Here is a 20,509-nt window from a genome sequence, read left to right as displayed (position 1 = left end):
TTTAGGGCTAAAGATTTAAGAATAATTTTAAGGTAAATACTCAAGAACTATTGTATGAAAAAAAGATGTTATATGTTCTACTTGTAATTTCTACCCTTAGTAGCTCTCCCAGGAGCACAGAAGCTACTACTTTTCATGGGAATAAAATATATGATTTATGGAGTCTAAGTAAATGCATAATGTAAGAATCAAGGTCCTCCAGGATTCAAGCTAACCGAGAAAAAGAAGTAAAATCTCTGTTCACATTGGCGTTGCCATTCCATCAAGGGTTCCAATAATTTACAGTATATATATGTATTTAGATATATGTGTCAGTAAACTACGGCACTCAACTTTGTATTAGATTAGTAGATTCATTTATTTTCACATCCAGTTAATTAATTTTGTTGTGTTGATATTTTTTTGATGAATACTGTTATTTTTGCATATTTAGGCCGTGATCAAGGTCCATTTGTGGACCGAAACAATGGCCTATGCAAACTGGAATTAACTGGATGTGAAAATAAATTAATCTGCTAATCTGATACCAAGTTGAGTCCCGTAGTTTACTGACACATTACTCTGGGAAAATCACCCTGCCACGGATCACTGCATCATTAAGTGGAGTGCCAACCATTACCTTCCGTATGTATCTAGATATAGCTATAGCAATTAGAATTAAAATATCCATTGCTCACTGTGCTGGCTGCATTCCGATTACTAGGAAATCGTTATAAAGGACACAAAGTTGTTTACTTCCAATTTTACTGTGGAAGTTACCAACTTCTATAAACATAATGAAGGTATCTGCAGAACAGAGAACAGCAAATATGCTGATATCTAGAAGGGGAGAAAATACCAAGCCAAAAAACTATAGATTAAAAAAAAAAAAAATTAAAAGATACAGAAAAAAATAGCATCTGGATCTGAATACTTTTGTAATTGCATACAATTAAAAATTTTGTATAGCCATTGAGATATTAAATAAAATGTATCTGTGTAGAGCCATGTGTTTTGTGCTCTTTTTTCTTATTTCTCCATCCAACTCTCTGAGGTAGTCACTCATGCTCAGTTCCATTCTTCACCTCCCACCAGCCCTACCTTCTGTTAGATGCTGCGACAGTTAAAGCGAGAGAGAACACTCCTCCTGAGCTACCAGCTTCATATAAATGTAGCAGAGCAATTTGAAAAATTAATATGGAGGATATGGAGGTACAGGGCTGATTCTAGCTCTTTGTTAGAAACAGATAGTCATGTACAAAATGATGTCTGATTTTCATTTTTTACACTAATCATGGGATAACCCCCTTTAATAATATGATTGTTATTGTTATAATGTTAAAAATAAATATATTATTTTAGCAATGCAAAAGTTATTGCAAAATTCGAAAATATTATATACTTTTTGTGGGATAATCACAAAGGAATTCTAGAACAAGGATATTGATCTCTAAGTGCAATAACACTGAAAAATTTTACATTTTATATAATGAACATACAATGCTGCCCATAATTATTTATACCCCTGGCAAATTTTGACTTAAAGTTACTTTTATTCAACCAACAAGTAATTTTTTGATTGGACATCACATAGGTTTCTCCCAAAAGATAATAAGACGATGTACAAGAGGCATTAGTGTGGGAAAAAATTCTCAGCTTTTAATTACATTTGAGCAAAAAGTGACCAGTCCAAAATTATTCATACCCTTCACAAACTGTCACAGTCTGTGGAAAAATCAAAAGTTCTATACCATTCCAAATAGTCCAAGCTGTTCTAAAGCATCCTAATTACCCTGATTAATTGGGAACAGCTGTTTTAATCAACTTAACAGATGAAAAACAGCAGCTCTCTGCAGTTGGTTTGTGGACAGTCATGGCTAAGACAAAAGAGCTCAGTGAGCACCTGCGGCTGTGCATTGTGGCTGCTCAAAAGTCAGGAAAGGGCTACAAGGCCATTTCTAAATGTTTTCAAGTTCCAGTGGCTACAGTGCAAAGTAATATTAAAAAATATGTTCCGCACTGTGGAAAATCTCAGAGGACGTGGTCGGAAGCCAAAAGTGACACCTGTGCTGGAAAGGAGGCTAGTTAGGGAGGTGAAAAAGAATCCAATGACCACCACCAAGGCCATCCTGGTGAATCTGGGCTCTGCTGGTGGCAATGTCTCAAGGCATACAATCCAACAGACACTGCACACTGCTGGGTTTCCATGGATGCAGACCAAGGAGGACGCCACTTCTCCAGATAAAAGGCACACAAAAGCTCGCCTGGCCTTTGCAAAAGCTCATCTGGACAAAGAAGAAGACTTCTGGTTTTCTGTGCTATGGTCAGATGAAACAAAAATTGAATTGTTTGGTCACAATGATGTTTCCTTCATTTGGCGTAAAAAAGGAGAAGCCTTCATGTTCCTCACTGTCAAACATAGTGGTGGGAAAATAATGCTTTGGGGGTGTTTTTCAGCCAATGGACCAGGGAACCTAATCACAATAAACGGCACCATGAAAAAAGAGCAATACATGAGGATTCTCAACGACAACATCAGGCAGTCTGCAGAGAAACTTGGCCTTGGGCACCAGTGGACATTTCAGCATGACAATGACCCAAAACACACAGCAAAAGTGGTGAAGAAATGGTTAGCAGACAACAACATTAACGTTTTGGAGTGGCCCAGCCAGAGTCTAGACTTGAATCCAATTGAGAATCTGTGTAGGGAGCTATAGATCAGGGTGATTGCAAGAAGACCCTCCAACCTGAAAGATTTGGAGCTCATTGCTAAAGATGAATGGGCAAAATTACCTGTGGAGACATGCAAAAAGCTGGTCTGCAATTATAGGAAGCGTTTGATTGCTGTAATGGCCAATAAAGACTTTTCTATTGATTATTGAGAAGGGTATGAATTATATTGGACTGGACACTTTTTGCTCAAATGTAAATAAAAGCTGAGAAATGTTTTTTTTTCCACAATAATGCCTCTTGTACATCGTCTTATTATCTTTTGGGAGACACCTATGTCATTTCCCCTCAAACAATGACTTGCTGGTTGAATAAAAGTAACTTTAAGTCAGAATTTGCCAGGGGTATGAATAATTATGGGCATCACTGTAAATAACAAAAAGGACCAGACTAGGAATATTTCTTTCACTTATTCTGCAACACTGTTGCATGCGTGTATAAAAAATATTACTTGTAACTAATAGATTTAAATTCACATTGCAAATAATGATGGAAGGTTAGAGCAAATGGAAAAGTATTAATCCATAGTGTAGTGTACTAGTGTAGTATGGGGCATGGAATGAATTGCACAATCTTATTACACCCTTGTTAGTTTTGGAAAATTAGTCATAGCAAATGTAGAATAAATTCTAATTATCAGACTAATTTAATATCCCATGTGGTGACTATGATAATAGAGAAGGAAGAATACTTGGATATTAATCTGTAGAAAATGTAGCTGATTTGTAAACATCCTAATTTATTCCTGGAAAATGCAATTATTTTATATGTAGGGGAGGTCACTCTGAGACTGAGAAAACCTGTTTTTATAGACGTTAAAGGATGGTCTTTGACAGATGGAAGTAGGAGTTTTGGCAAAAGCATCCTATGTAGAGATAAACTTGCTAATGCGGGGATGAAATCACAGTAGCACAGCATCTACAGTAATTCGGTTCTTTACAAAAAAAAGTATTTAAAAGTACATACAAAATTAATGAGCAAAATTTTGTTTCTAAAATGTCACTGACTTTATTTCTCATGGATAAGTGAATTTCTGTTTTTCCCCAATATTTCTACAAATCGGGCATTTAATTTTTTTTCCGCTATGGCTTTCGCAGTATGGGATAAATATTTTTACATTTTAATAGTACAGCATTTTGCATGTGGTGAATGACTATGATTTTTTTTATTGTTTATTTCATTGTTATGCCTGAGAAAGGGGGGGAGGGGGGTGATTTTAATTTTTAGTTATTTGGGGGGATTTTTTAAAACTTTTTAATGTTTTCTTGCAGAAACATCATGCAATTATTAGATTGCCACTTCTGTTTATCAATGGAAATAAATCCATTAACAAAAGTTCAGAAGTTCAGATTAAGTATATTGCAATGTAGTGCTGCCACCTGATAATGAAAAGGCTCTCATGAATGCCACGTGGGGGAGTCATTCCAGGCGCTCTCAGAGGCCGTGGTCAACTGTAACACTTTTGCAGATCGCAGACATTATTCCCAGGTGTCTGCTGTATGATACTGCAGAAAACCGGTGGCTATGGCACTTGTTGCATTAGCGAGTTGGCCCCATACATGTACAGCGGAGGTAAAAAAGGGTTAAAAAGGGCTGAGCTGCAGGAACAGGCATGGCCACATGTACAGATTAATATTTCCACGCTATCCGATTGTGGTCTAATCTGTGGGGGCATTCCTGGAAACCCCCTTTGAAATACAAATTATTCATATGTTATGCTATTTGTTATGCCAGTATGAAAGCAAATAATGTAACTAATTGGGTGTCTTTGGAATTTTAGAAAAAGAAAGCTGGGATTGAGTAAAGAACCAATGCTTTTAAGCAAATACAAGTAGAAATATATTTGCATGTAATATAGCATGTAAACAACTTACAAATGTCCAATGTTTAGCACAGTGTTTAACACTAAATGCTGGAGCAGTAATATTAATGGACTTCAAGTGTTGAACATTGGTAACATGTATTCAGCTTCCATTCAATCCCTAAACTATCATGTTTTGTGTCTGTTTACAAAGTGTTCATACACTCCGCTGTATGAATGTGAGAGTGCAAATAATGTACTTTACCAGCTTTCAGTACTTTCTGTAATGAATAAAACAAAGGCTATTTATTAACTGATTCCAGACCAGCGACAAACATATATGCTTAAGTTCACTAATCTAAGTGATAATTGTGAATTTGAGATTAGACATCTTCAAACATCTTAAAATCTGTCAAGGTAGAAATGTGATCTATGCCACACAATGTATATGTCCAAAAACATATATGGAGAAAACGAGAGAAGAATTGAGGAGGAGGCAGTCAGGTCATTACAGTGCAATAAGAACTGAGAAGGATATTGCCCTAGCAAGACATGTACGTTTTGTACACGGTGGATATATTGGGGATTTGCTATGTTGGGTGATATGTCAACAGAAGCTGAGAGACAGAAAAGGCAATATTGACAAACAAAAAGCTTCTATAGGAGGATGCAAAATTTTGGACTGACAGGTCCCTAATAGAAAGAAAATTTAGTTTCAGCTCTAATTTCGTGAAATTTTCAAAAACATTGATTCAGGTCTCAATCCAATTTGCTTCAATTGGCAGGAATATTAGTATATCACAGTTACTGGTCCTCTAGTACTGGTCTTCTAGTTTTAAGAGTCTAAGAAAAAATGCGATAGTGTTTTAAGCAGGCTTCCTAGCATAACTAGAATAACAGCTAAGCTAGATACACATCTACAAATATCTCTTTCAGGAGGAAAAAAAAGCCCTTTATCAGCGCAAAGCAAGCAGATATTGCCTTTTCTAGCTGAGAGGCCGTGGGGGGACGTTTGGATGGGTATTATTTATATTATGGAGACCAGTTAATATATGTGATGGCAATTGTAGGCTAGGCAACACTCCTCTTGACTTCTGACAAAAAATTATGCAAATTAGTGTGCCTAACACCAGCTAGCATCATAATGAATTACCTTTCTTATCTTTTTTATCATGAGAGCTAATTTGAATATCTTTCCCAGTAACCCAACAATAGCTTTTTGACAGAAAGGATAAAAAGGTAATTATAGCCTACAACAATCATTGTGTATTTTTACTGGTCTGAGGGCTTTCGTTCTGAAAAATATATTTGCAGATATTTTTCTACCTCCATCTCTGTTTATCTCTCCAAAAGAAATGGTTCTAGCATGACAAATGATTTGCATAAACTAGTTGTAATAAACTAGTTTAGTTTATATAAGGCTAATCACTATTGTTTGGACATAACTATTAACCTATTCTATAGTAAGGCAATTAGATGCGCGCACACACACATAGGGGGAATTTACCAAGACCTGCACGCCAGAATTCTGGCTTCAGAAAGTTGCAGGTAGGAGTTTTTGCAACTTTTTGAGCACTGCACCTTCCAGAGGCACCTATGGATTTTAAATGAAAAATTGGCCAGAATTTCTATAAAGTGTGACTTTTTAGAAAGCCGTAAAAAAAAAAAAAATGTTGTAACCTCATGCCAGGCACCCCACATGCATATTTTAACTGAAATAGGTGCAACCCCTTGCAACAAATGTATTATCACTGTGAAAACTAAATTCAACTTCTCTTCCTTATATCTATATAAAGAAAGAAAGTAAAAAAAACGGATGTTCCTTGATTGTAACATTGTTATTAACATCAGTAACAGCTTCATCCGAAATTACATTGTTCTCTAATTACTAAGGAAATAGACACAGTGATACCACTAAGGAAAAACAACCACAACAGGAAAAGAATGAGGAACAGGCCATGCACAGTCACCACAATCTAAATTACAACATAGGAACAAAGACAGCATTGCCTAGGAGAGATGTACATAGAAAAACAAGGAGGGACCATGATTGATCTGCTTGGCTGCCTATGTCAGCACTGCTGACTGCTGAATAGAAAGTGATACAAACTTAGGTGTTGGTAGTTGTGAGACACAAAAAGAGTGGTAAATAACAGCATTATACACTGTTTGTATCCAGGGATTACGGCCATCCTGCAATCCAGCAGAGGTGGCCATGCTTGCACAGTATAGGAAAAGAGGCTGTCCTCTCTGGTGAATGGGACAACAGAAGTGCACATAAGCCGACGCCTTTTCCTATAGTGTGCAAGCACCGCCACAACTTCTGGTTTGCAGGTTGGTGATAATTCCAGGGACGAGCAACGTATAATGTGATGGAAAAATTAATCACCAGCAAAGGAGGCAACATGTAATTGACTTTGTCTACATGATAAATGCCATTTGCTGAAGTGAGACATACACAAACCTACTGCCTCGATTCAAAATTTGCTTCACAGTAAAATTATCAGGAGAGAAGAGAGGGCAACTACTCTGGAAAGCAGGAATGTCAACCACAATGTATAGTACATAGCACAGTCTATGACTCAATTGAGCAGCGTGTAGTAACAATACAGTTTCATAAAGGTGAAAAAAGGTTTTAAAACATCAGATGTGGGATTACTTACCGTGCACAAAGTTTCGAATGTTTTTGCTGATACAAATGATCCGTCAAGGCCAAATAGAAATATAGATGCGTAGGACAGCATTCCTCCAAGGATAATAAGGTTGTTCATATAAGGACTAGACATCTTTATTAATCTGTCAAAGAAAACATACAGGGTGAACGAAGACAGAGGGAATAGCATTTGCCTTACCTACGAACAGCTTCCCATAGAGGGACCAATGCCTAATAGGTCAGATTAAGTAACGATTACTGTTACCGGGATACTCAAAAATCTCAATAATCACTCTGCTGAATGAGTACAAAAAGTCCCATAAATCTAAAAATATATAATCTTTATTAAACAATCACAATGTAAACATGATTCCACCTCTATTGAGAGCGCCCATCCTGACCCTCACTGGTATGTTTATAATCTGTCTTTGGTCTGCTGTTAAGATATTAGCTTTTTTCACCTAGCAGTTCATGCCATACATTTCTGAATGGTGATAGTCTCATATTTTCACAGGGTGATTGCAATTAGGAAATTTCCTTACCGCACCCCAGATAAATAGTATATAGAGCCCACCCTCTTTTTTCTTGGTATTCACCATTGACAAATCCTTTGCATGTATGAGGATTGTCTCATAAAGAATAGGCGCAGTAGTTATTGGATACATCCACTATAATGGCTTAATTATTATCATTAGTATTATTAAATGTTATAGAGGTGGAATCATGTTTACATTGTGATTGTTTAATAAAGATTATATATTTTTTAAATTTATGGGACTTTTTGTACTCATTCAGCGAAGTGATTATTCCCATAGAGGGAGATGACTGCATGCATATTTAGTTTCTGTTGATCCCTATAGTTGCATACACCTGCAAGCAGGTATAATTTTATTGCTTAAATAGTCACTAACTTTCCACAAAACTTTTGCTATGTCATAGAGACATATCAAAACTTTAGATTAGAAGGGATCCAAGCTCTCACGTGCCCACTGATCCCTAGCACAATATGCAAGCACTTTGTACTCCTCATTCTAGGTTTCGGAGGGGTCTCAGTGCTCAGACCCCATAAATATGTCTCTATGACATAATAAAAGCTTTGTGAAAAGTTTGTGAGTGACCCTTTAAAGAGAGTCTATCACCAGGAAATTCACTGTTAAACCAGGCACTATGGGGTCATTTGTCCAAGACTGGCTTTTTACATATCCTCTGGCAGTGTGCATCTAGAGTGAAATTCTACTCTACTCCCTGAGTGTGAGTAGTCTTTACGACAACCTAAACAAATGGAAAAGGTGGAAATATTTGTGAATGTGCCAGGGCTGATTGACCAGCCATGGTACAGCCCTCACCACTCCCTTTCCACACTGCAATGGTGTGCACTGTTTAAAAATGAGCATTTTAAAAAGTCACAAAATAGTGTCTTGTGGCATTTTTGTGCAGAAACTGGCGAAGCACTAAGTAAATGGCCACCAAAGATCCATTGCTTCATTCTAGAGATTTTTAAAAAAAATCCATGTACAAATAAGAACTTAAGTGCACCAAAGGCAGACTACTGTGCACACTTTCCCCCCTTGCTCCCTCTGCCAGCCCACCCTCTCCTTCTTCACAGGCCCCCAAAAAAATGACTATTCAGGGGACCTGGCCTTTTCAGTCAAGAAGGAGACGGAGGGGCTGGTAGAGAAAGTAGGAGCAGCAAGGGTGCACAGAGTGGTTTGGGCTGACCCTCAGTGCCTTTAACTGCTCAGTTTCATATGGATAAAAAGTACTTTTTCTCTAAAGTGAAACAATGGATCCTTAACTAGGTACGATTATGTCTTGTCTAACAGTGAATTTTCTGGTTACAGATTCCCTTTTGTGTTGGTCCACCTGGGACACTGATGACATTGCTAGAATATGCCATCAATGTCAGATAGGTTTGGGCTCCACCTATGGGACCCACTCCTAGTTAGAGAATGGGACCTTGACGTGCACTCCAACTGCACATGCATGGCGGCTCTCCATTCATCACTATGGAAGTTTCAAAAACAGAATAGCGAGCGTGCTCAGGTATTTTCATAAATGCCATAGCAATAAATAGAGAGTGCTCTGTGCAAGCTCAGCCACCTCTCAATTTACCATTATGATACTGCTGGAAATAGCCATTGCCTCGGCTATTTGTAGAACTCCCACAGTGATGAACAGAGGGTGGCCGCACATGTGCAGCTGCTTTATGTTCACTTCAGGTGTTCAGTTCTGGAGATAGGAATGGGTCCCAGATATGGGAACATCACCTATCTGACATTGATGGCATATACTTGTGGTATGCCATCAATGTCCCAGATGGTAATACCCCTTTAACTGTGGAGTTCTGCATTGGATAAATTAAGCTCCAACTCCTATAAAAATACATTACGGAAAAAAACACATACAGTAATTGTGGACCTTGAAATTATGTTGGCAGTATACTTTAAAGGGTAATTCCAGTTCTTTATACTTTTTTGCTCCACAAGCCAGATCTTTGGAATGAAGCATACTTACATGCTCCATGAACACTGCTCCTTTTGTCCACTGCTCTCTTCATCAAGCTCCAGTCCCTGCATGTAGTGTTGGGCGAGCAAGCTCGGCCGAACACTAGTTTGGCAAAAGCATCGCGATGCTCGGCACATCGCGGTGTTTGGCCGAATACCGCGTGTGCTCGACCGTGATGCTCGAGTCTCCTCCCCACACGTTTGCTGGCTGCTAAGCAGCCAATAAACGTGCAGGCAAGTACTGCTATTCACTGTAATGTCGTAGCCATGTTGGCTGCTGGCATTACAGTGAATGGCTGGCCGGAACATGTCACCGGGTGCTATATATGTCAGTGAGAGCTGGAAAGCAGAAGGGAGAGATAGTGTAGGGGATTAAAATAGCAATATTTTAGTTTTTATACTTTTTATAGACCCAAAAGTTCTTTTAAGGACTATTGTGTGTGGCAGCAATAGATATTTTTAGTTCAACCTGTACTAAATTGCTAAAACTTGTTAGAGCCCAAAAGTTCTTTTAAGGACTATAGTTGTATCTGGCAGCAATATATATTTTTAGCGCAACCAGCTTGCAATTGTTTGGCCGCTGCACACAGTGACATTATCTGTGCTACATCTCCTGTGTAACGTGTGCGCAGCCTAAAAATATCTGCGACACCCACTGTACTTTTTCCGTAGATGGTGTCAGCTGCGGACAGTTACATTACCTGCCCTAAATCTCCTGTATAACATTTGCGTTCTCGAAATATCAGTGACATTCAGTCAAATTATTTTGCTGCTGATGACAGCGACATTACCTGCACTACATCTCCAGTATAACTTTAGCACATCTGAAATATCAGTGATATTCAGTGTAATTTTTTTCACCGCTGGTGACAGCGACATTATCTGCGCTACATCTCCTGTGTAACGGGTGCACAGCCTAAAAATATCTGTGACATCTGGTGTACTTTTTTTGTAGACGGTGTCCGCTGCAAACAGTTACATTACCTGCGCTACATCTCCTGTATAGCGTTTGCATATTTGAAATATCAGTGACATTCAGTCTAATGTTTTTGCCACTCGTGGCAATGACATTACCTGCGCTACATCTCCTGTATAACGTTTGCCCATCCCAAACAACACGTGACTGCATAACACAGAGGCATACCATGTGACCCTGTCACTGGAAGTTTACATGCGGGGACTGGAGCATGACAAAAAGAGTTGGACTGAAGGAGCAATAGGCAATTGACGGGGAGTCAGTATGCATTGCCTCACAGGTTTGGGGTAAGGGGGGGACGCCTTTATGCCTAAGCAATAGATTTGCACAAGTTCTTTTACCGTATATACATTTGATTTATTTTTCTTTTGAATTGTTCATTTGCACAATGAGAAGTTTATTTGACATGTAACAAACGGATAGGTGTACGCAGCTGTCCTAGTCTTTATATGTGATGGTAGAATCAAATCTCTACAGGAAACACAATGTGATTTGCTCTTATTACATTCTGTAAAACTGTAAACATAAAATAAATGGACCAATGTAAATTTTTATGTGTGCAAAGATCTAAAATACTATACTCCCCATCACGCAAAATGTATTTCAAATTGTATTTTTCAATCATGTTAAACATAGTTAGGGGGATAATTTTCATGAATAGGGTCCAATGTGTTACATACACGTGTAGGAAGATTGACTATCTCTCCATCTTCCCCTTTTCTAAATGCTTTATAGAAGAAGAAGCAGTGGTCTATGATTAAAGATGAGTAAATTGATTCTAACCCAGAAATTTAGAGGGAGAGAATGTTCTTCCACAACTTTTCAGGGCACTTAGAGGCTATGTACAGCTTTTGGGGTAATTTTATTTATTTTGTATTATTACATTTTGTTCAATAAGTCTTTGTTTTTTATTGGCTTTATTAATTTTTTTTAAATTCTTTTCTATGTATACCCATCGGATTCTCTAGTAGCCTGCTGTCTGTTTTCACTCTGTTCCATCAGGCAGCTCAGCTGATGGCTCCTTATCTCTGATCTCTGACCTCCTAAACAATAATTATAGCTCAATTCTTATCTTACTGATAAGAATGTGGCTTGAATAAGTGTTCATGATCTTTTAATAATTTAGAGATAAAGGGTTAATAGATGACTATAACAAAGTGAAAGTGAAAGTAGGAGTCACACAGCTGGAGGAAAAGTTTACCTTCTGTGAAAAAACTACTGAATAATTTTAAGCCCAAAATAAGTAAAATGTGATCATAAAAAAATTACCCCTGAAGGTGTATATAGCCTTTGAACCACTTTTGATTTGGGTCAAATCAGTCAAATAGAATCAAGTTTCTGGAAATTCTGTCATCACTACTGATGGCACTTACTTTTGATTCCTGTTTTTGATGTTAAAAAATAAAAATGTACTGGCCATAATCATTCCAATAATCGTTATGGCAGAAAGAATACTGTAAAGTGGCAAGTAGATCTGACGTCGCTCCATTCGAATGAAAGTTTGGTCTTTTGGAGGCTCTAGCCCTAAAATGAATAGAAAATATAACAAGAAATATTTTAGTAAATTTTCATATTAACTCTTATTAAGTTGTCTTATGTTTCTTCCTGCTCCTACAGAGGTGAGACGTTAAGCTTCTGCTAAAGCTCCAAACTAAACTTGATGCTTAACGCATTAAGGAAACAATGGCAAGAAAATGTTAATTTACTTTTTCAATGGATTTCAATGTTTTTTGTCTCAAGATAACACTGTAACACACTGTAACATCGGTGTTATCAGAGTCAATTTTAGCTCGACTACATCTGTACATCCCTGAGCATGTAAAATATTGCAAAACATTTGGATGGAGATTTATCATGAGGGGAAAATTTGAAGTCAGTTTTGCTTGAGTCTGCGTTGGAGAACTTTATGCCACATTTATCAACTGTCTCATGTTACTTGATAAATTTGGCTTATCCTTAGACCTAACACTTTTGTCTAGAGAAGCTTCTCCTGTTTTCCTACTCCACCCTCCTCCTGGAGTGAGATTGCAATGGTAAATCTGAAGTGAAACTCATTAACATAGCTAAACACACCCACTTTCCCACCCACATTACAAAACTGGAGTGAGTGGTGTAAAAATGCTAAATATCACAAAATTTTGTTCAAGCAAGTGCAAAAAAGTTGCAAAATTTTGTGCAATTTGCTTAAATTTTGTGCAAGTGCAAAAAGTCACAAAAGCCCTATTTTTGCAAGTCTTTGACATCAGATTCTGTAATGAAGGCATGATAAATCAGGGCCTTGGTGTATACTGTTTAGTTTATTGTGCATTATCATTGTATGTACATGTACCTTGAAATCTAATTGTATCGTTGATCAGTTCAAGGCTGTCAGCTACTGCATTGTATTCGCCCACCTTCACTTCTTTACCATCTGCAGAGAGAAGGGGAGGAAGTAGTTGGTTTACACTAATTAAGACATACTTTACATTTTATCTGTGACATATATTGTATCAGAGTAATTATAACAACCTATAAAATAAAGATAACATAATTTATAATGCATTTTTAAAAGAAATGATGCACTCTACGCCCCCCAAAAATTGAAATAAGTAAAACTTGTATACTCCATACTGGTCATTTTAGAAAGCTTAAAGCTAGTTTCACACTAGTGTTAAAATCCTCCAGCAGGCTGTTATCTGCTTCAGACAAGCCATATTCTTGTGCCATATTAGGTCACATAAGAGGGTGGCAACACTGCAAAGAGCTTCTCTCCCCCTGGAAGACTTATGGGGTCATTTATCAAACTGGTGTAAAGTAGAACTGGCTTATTGGCCCATAGAAACCAATCAGATTCTGCCTTTCATTTTTGAGAGTTCCTTTGAAAAATGAAAGGTGGATTCTGGTTGCTGTGGGCAACTAAGCCAGTTCTACTTTACACCAGTTTGATAAATCTCCCCCTTAATTCGTATTTACACTGTGCCAATAAATGATTACTATTATTTCTGTTCTTCTGCTCCGTTATAGAAATTATCTAAAAAGGACATGGTGAGCCAGACCTTCTTGTCCAGCATTAGTTCTGACTTTGCAAATGCTCTTTGCATTAAATGAGCAACAATTCCCGCAGAATCTTGTAGAAAACCTACAAGATTATAAAAAAACTTTTTAAGCTCCAAAGTGTGGACCAACTGTATAGCAATGCCTATGGATTTAGAATGGGATTCCATAAAAGCTCCTGTAAGTGGAATGTGTAGATGCCCTGATACTTTTGTCCATATAGTGTACATACATACTATAAATTTAAATTCCATAATGTGGAACTACTGTAATCACAATTAGAAGATGATTAGATTCTACTAGAAATACTGCACAACTTAGTACCATAGCCGATTACAAACAATTGTTAAAGAGAACCTTTCACCAGTCCTGACATTACAATATAAGTACGTGACACTGTAGGGTATGTTGAGGTGATACTCTGGTATTTTTTTCTTCTTCTATGGGCTGCTCCATTCCCTTGCCGTGCCCCCTGTTCTTGTTTCCCGCATGGTATGCTAAACCATACCATTGGTAACCACAATGAGGGGCACAGCGGGGGAATGGAGCAGCCCATAAAAAATAAAAAATAAAAATAAAAGTCCCCTTATATAACTAAAAAAAGTTTGTTTAATGAAGTTAAAACTTCCCAGTGGCTGAATGGTTAGCACAGGTGCCTTCCAGCACTGGGGTACTAGATTGTAATATGATTAAGAACAACATCTGCATGGAGTTTGTATGTTCTCCCTGTGTTTGCGTGAGTTCCCTCCACATACTTAAATTTTTCCTCCATGCTCCAAAGACATACTGATAAGGAATTTAGGTTCTGAGCTCTTTTTAATTTACACAAGTATAGTATATGGTATGACTAAAATTGTAACAACCCACTTAAAAAAGTTAACATTTAATTTACGCCTCATAGTGAGTGTAGAAATAGTGCTACAGAATATTTATTTGCCCCTTATAATGTACTACCCTTTCAGCCCCAAGGGATTTTTAACTTTTGAGTTTTCATTGTTTAATCCCTACCTTCCCTGAGCTATAACTTTTTTATTTTTCATTTACATAGCTGTGTGGGGTCTTTTTTTGTGGGGAAAGTTGCACTTTCTAATGGTACCATTGATGATTTTATAGGTTTTGTTTTTACAGCATTTCCTATGTGGCAGAACTGACCTGTGCCCTTGATTCTCTGGGTCAGTATGAATTAAGCAATAGGAATTTGTAAAGTTTTTCTTTAGTTTTGATACAAAAAAAGTTAGATTTTTTTTCTTTTTATCACTGAATTGTGGCTCCATAACTTTTTTATAGTTACATCTACATCTTTTTTTTACTTATTTTCATCAGGTGCCATGGTCACATTTGACATTTGGTGCTATTGCCATTTGCAGACATTAGCCCCAAGTGTCTTCTGTGTGAAACAGCAGGAAACCCGTGGCTATGGTGCTCGCTCAGTTCCACAGTGAGAGTTTTTAAAGAACCGATTTTGGAAAGGGTTAATAAAAGTACATTTTGGTATATTTTGTTGTTTTCTTTTTGCAGCAGAAGGTTGCTGAATAGTGCTGAGCGGCATAGTCAATTTTAGTTTTTGCGATATTTAGCGAATTTTTCGCATAATACTCGCAATAAATTCACGAATTCGCGAATTCCAGTCATTATTTTCGCGATTGTATAAATCGGCACTAATGATGCACATATTTTTTGCGCAATACATGCAACTTCACATTTTATCAGGTCTGAGTAGATATTACTGATTGGTGCAGTATTGTTGTGACATCACAGCACTATGTCTGTAGCATGTATGTATGGACAGCAGCGAAACAGCAATTCCTATCACACTACCTAACACCCTGCACTGGAATCTATCAGCTACACTATATCACTATATAACCTACACTGACTATCATCCACTAACTATCTGTATTATGTATATAAGCTAACTAAAGTAATTTGATAAGGAATAGGATCCAGAACAAAGCACAGAGCACAGCAATGACACCGCTCTCTCTCTCAGAACTGCAAAAAAATGGCAGAAAATGGCTGCTGGGGAGTTTCTTATATAGTAAGAGGTAGGCAACTTTCCTATTGGTTGCTAGGGATGTTGCTAAGCTCTGACAAAGATATTGCAGCCTTCTCATTGGCCCACAAGCAAGAAGGGAGGTTACGGATGAAAAAAAAATCTAGTATAGTCACATTTATGAATATATAGCACTATATTCTACATCTTAGTGAATTCTCAAAGTGCCGATATGCACGATCAAAATTCCCAATTAGAATATTTGCGATCAACACTATTGCTAAACATTTGCAGCCATTACAGTGGCAGCAATGTGGATGAAATCTTTCTTTTTTAATCTTATCCACGTGCTAAATAAATTTTCCGCAACAAAATCTGCATATAACATGGTTTGTCATGAATCAAAGTGGTTGGGTTTCCTGGAATTACTTGCAAACATTACACTTCTCACTAGAACAAGGAGCAAATATATTTATCTTTTTGTCAAATGAATCAAACTCATTTGTGGTCATTCTACATGTCTGCATGTGATTTTTTTGGCATAGTTTTCATTTTTAAGGCATTGCCTATACAGTAAAACTGGACAATTACTTTCATTAGGTCAGTACGATCATGACAGTATCACATAGGTATCGTTTTTCTTGCGTTTTAATACTGAAAAAAAAACTTTAAAAAAAGAAAGTTTTTTTCCTTTCATTGCTATATTCTGACACAAATAACTTTTTGGTAGTTATGTGTATGGAGTTCTATGAGGGCTATTTTTTTGCAGGGCGATCTGTACTTATTATTTATATCATTTGGGGGTGTGTATCACTTTTTGTTTAATGTTTTGTGTGGAAATGAAGTGACCAAATAAGGCATTTTGAATTTTTTTTTAACCAAATCAGAAATTTTGACTTTATTTTTTCATTTGCCATATGGGATAAATATTTTTATATCCTAATAGTACTGGCATTTTCACACATGGCGATGCCCATGATGTGTATTTTTTTTATTGAAATTCTGCTTTGCGGCTCTCATCTCTAATATTCATTTTAAGCTGGCAGCTCAGGGGGGCATGTCATTTCTCAGAAGGCATGTCCTGCCTCCTGCAGCTGGTGGCAGATGAAAGTTGGAACTGAGTAAGTGTGTCCACCTCAGTGAGGTTGATAGAGAAATTAGAAAAAAAAAAGGTGTACCTATTCAGATGGAGTTCATTGAATAACTTAGTAACTATTATACATTTTTAATTACATAGATCACAACATAAAAAAAAAAATACTAAACTATTCAGACCCAGGTGCTGTTTTAAAAAAAAAATTGAATATTTTTTGTGGGACACCCACTTTAATCCCATGACAACAAATGCCATACATGTATGGCAGAAGTAATCTCTTTAAATATGGCGCTGCCTGGTTCAGTAAACATAAGTCTAATCGCAGTGACCATGGCATCTGAGCACTGAAGATGTGGGAGCCACATGCTTCCACGCCCATAACAGCCTCCCCTGACTGAGATCAGGGAAGCAATTACATTAAAATGATATCCTGGAGGCTGCTTGAGGCTCTGGTACCTATAACTTTTATATTCCAATACAGGCCTGCAGGTGGAAGCACTGTATTGGAATATAGTGAATATAGATGGCCTTGCGGTTCACCCGGCGGTCATTTCGTGGCAAACTTTGCTCGTTCGCGATTCGCCGAACATGTGAACAAATGAAGATGTTCACATGTGCCATATTCTTTTGCATTGCGCCAAAATTTGACCCATGACACACCCATCAGGTGGGACAGGACAGCTAATTGAGACGTTTTAGCACATGGACACATCCCCATCCTATAACCGAACCCGATCTGGCAGCCATTTTACATTCTGTGTTTTGCCAGTGTAGGGAGAGGTTGCTTTGTGGAGCAGGGACAGACTGCTAGGGACACCAAACACTAGCTAATAGGGCCACAAAAGTCCTTTTAAGGACTGGTATAGGTGTGCTATCGATAGGTGTGATATACTGAGGGGTATGATATACTTATAATAAACTTTCTAACATAGAAAGTATATCATAGTGCATTTCTATTGTGCTGCAGTTGTGTGTGGTTCTGCTGCGATACCGCAGCTATATAGAGAGACAAACACTATTGGAATAAATATTTGCAACTGGTTTGATATAAATACCTGTTGCCCCAAAAATAATGGATTAAGGGGTGTGATATACCTATAATATACTTTCTAACATAGAATTAATATTATAGTGCATTTGTTTTGTGCAGCAGTTGTTTGCGGTTCTGCTGCAATACCACAGGTATATAGAGGGAAAAGCGTTATTGGAACAACTATTTGTAATGGGTGTGATATAACTGTTGCCACCCCCAAAAAAAACTGATTGAGGGGTGCGATATACCTGCTTCCACAAAATACTGATTAAGGGGTTTGATATACCTGCTTCCACAAAATACTGATTGAGGGGTGAGATATACCTGTTTCCACCAAATATTGATTCAAGGGTTCTATATACCTGTTTCCACAAAATACTGATTGAGGGGTGCGATATACCTGCTTCTACAAAATACTGATTAAGGGGTTCTATATACCTGTTTCCACAAAATACTGATTGAGGGGTACGATATACCTGCTTCTACAAAATACAGATTAAGGGGTTCTATATACCTGTTTCCACAAAATACTGATTGAGGGGTATGATATACCTGCTTCTACAAAATACAGATTAAGGGGTTCTATATATCTGCTTCCACAAAATACTGATTGAGAGCTGCGATATATCTGCTTCCACAAAATACTGATTAAGGTTTTGATATACCTGCCTCCACAAAATATTGATTGAGGGGTGCAATATAACTGCTTCCAATAAATACTGATTGACAGGTGGAATATAACTGCTTCCACCAAATATTGATTGAGGCTTGCGATACACTGGCTTCAACAAAATACTGATTGAGGAGTGCGATATACCTGCTTCCACCAAATATTGATTGAGGCCTGCGATACACCGGCTTCCACAAAATACTGATTGAGGGGTGCGATATATCTGCTTCCACCAAATATTGATTCAGGGGTTCAATATACTTGTTTCCACAAAATACTGATTGAGAGGTGAGCTATACCTGCTTCTACAAAATACTGATTAAGGGGTTCTATATACCTGCTTCCACAAAATACTGATTGAGGGGTGCGATATACCTGCTTCCACAAAATACTGATTGAGGGGTGCGATATACCTGCTTCCACAAAATACTGATTAAGAGGTTTGATATACCTGCTTTTATAAAATACAGATTTAGGGGTGCAATTTACCTGCTTCCACCAAATATTGATTCCAGTGTTCTATATACCTGTTTCCACAAAATACTGATTGAGGGTTGCAATATACCTGATTCCACAAAATACTGATTGAGGAGTGCAATATACCTGCTTCCACAAAATACTGATTGAGAGGTGTGATATACCTGGCTCCACAAAATATTTATTAAGGGGTGCGATATACCTGCTTCTACAAAATACTGATTAACGAGTTCTATATACCTGGTTCCACAAAATACTGATTGAGGGGTGCAATATACTTGCTTCCACAAAATACCGATTGAGGGGTGCGATATACCTGGTTCCACAAAATACTGATTAAGGGGTTTTATATACCTGCTTCCACAAAATACTGATTGAGAGGTGTGCTATACCTGCTTCCACAAAATGTTGATTGAGGGGTGTGATATACCTGGTTCCACAAAATACTTATTAAGGGGTGCGATAAACCTGCTTCTACAAAATACTGATTAACGAGTTCTATATACCTGGTTCCACAAAATACTGATTGAGGGGTGTGATATACCTGATTCCACAAAATACTGATTAAAGGGTTCGATATACCTGCTTCCACAAAATACTGATTAAGGGGTTTTATATACCTGCTTCCACAAAATACTGAGTGAGGGGTGCGATATACCTGCTTCCACCAAATATTGATTCAGGTGTTCTATATACCTGTTTTCACAAAATACTGCTTGAAGGGTGGGATATACCTGCTTCTACAAAATACTGATTAAGGGGTTCTATATACCTGCTTCCACAAAATACTCATTGAGGGGTGCGATATACCTGCTTCCACCAAATATTTATTGAGGCCTGCGATACACCGGCATCCACAAAATACTGATTGAGGGGTGCAATATACCTGCTTCCACCAAATATTGATTCAGCTGTTCTATATACCTGCTTCTACAAAATACTGATTAAGAGGCTCTATATACCTGCTTCGATTAAATACTGATTGAGGGGTGCGATATATCATCTTCTACCAAATACTGATTGAGGCTTGCGATATGTCTGTTTCCACAAATACTGCTCTTCTCTAGGGACTTCGGCACAGGGTCATTTTGAAAATTACAGGCAGAGGAAGAGGCAGGATGTTTTGCAGGGGTGGTAGGGGTCGGGCAGGTGCACCAGGCCGGAGCCTAAGAGGGAAGTTGCAGAAGGTGCGTGCGATTACGTCAAAGGACGCACTAGAGTTGGTTGAGTGGCTCACTCAGCCATCCACTTCTGCACCCTCTTCATCCTCTGTATCTGCACCCTCCTCATTCTCTGCTGTGTGCACCCCCAAAGACACCACCACCATCACCACCTACACCGTAGCCGCTCCACTCGAGACAGAGGAATTATTTTCCAATCCATTCCCAGACCTTACCAATGTGCAGGTATTCTTGGCATTGGATGAGGAATAGTAGGTAGCAATGGCCGCCACCCAGCGGTCTGACGACAGTTGCCGCATACTCTGAGATCTCTAATGTCAGTGGTGAAGGTAATGATGACATGTTGATGGACGCCACGTGGGTGCCCACAAGAGAGGAGGAGG

General features: G+C 38.0%; 1 protein-coding gene across 1 annotated transcript in view; it reads right to left on the bottom strand.

Moving 5' to 3' along the window:
- The window catches only part of GABBR2 (gamma-aminobutyric acid type B receptor subunit 2), an 858,895-nt gene that overhangs the window by 240,634 nt on the left and 597,752 nt on the right, over positions 1 to 20,509 (bottom strand). The window contains exons 9-11 of the mRNA XM_044294545.1: positions 12,973 to 13,053; positions 12,017 to 12,167; positions 7,174 to 7,306 (exon numbers count right to left, since the gene is read on the bottom strand). Coding sequence (XP_044150480.1) covers positions 7,174 to 7,306; positions 12,017 to 12,167; positions 12,973 to 13,053 — 365 coding nt within the window. The remainder of the gene's footprint in view (positions 1 to 7,173; positions 7,307 to 12,016; positions 12,168 to 12,972; positions 13,054 to 20,509) is intronic.

Source organism: Bufo gargarizans, chromosome 5 (assembly GCF_014858855.1).
Source record: "Bufo gargarizans isolate SCDJY-AF-19 chromosome 5, ASM1485885v1, whole genome shotgun sequence".
Lineage (NCBI taxonomy): Eukaryota > Metazoa > Chordata > Amphibia > Anura > Bufonidae > Bufo > Bufo gargarizans.
This window is presented reverse-complemented; position numbering and strand designations above follow the sequence as displayed.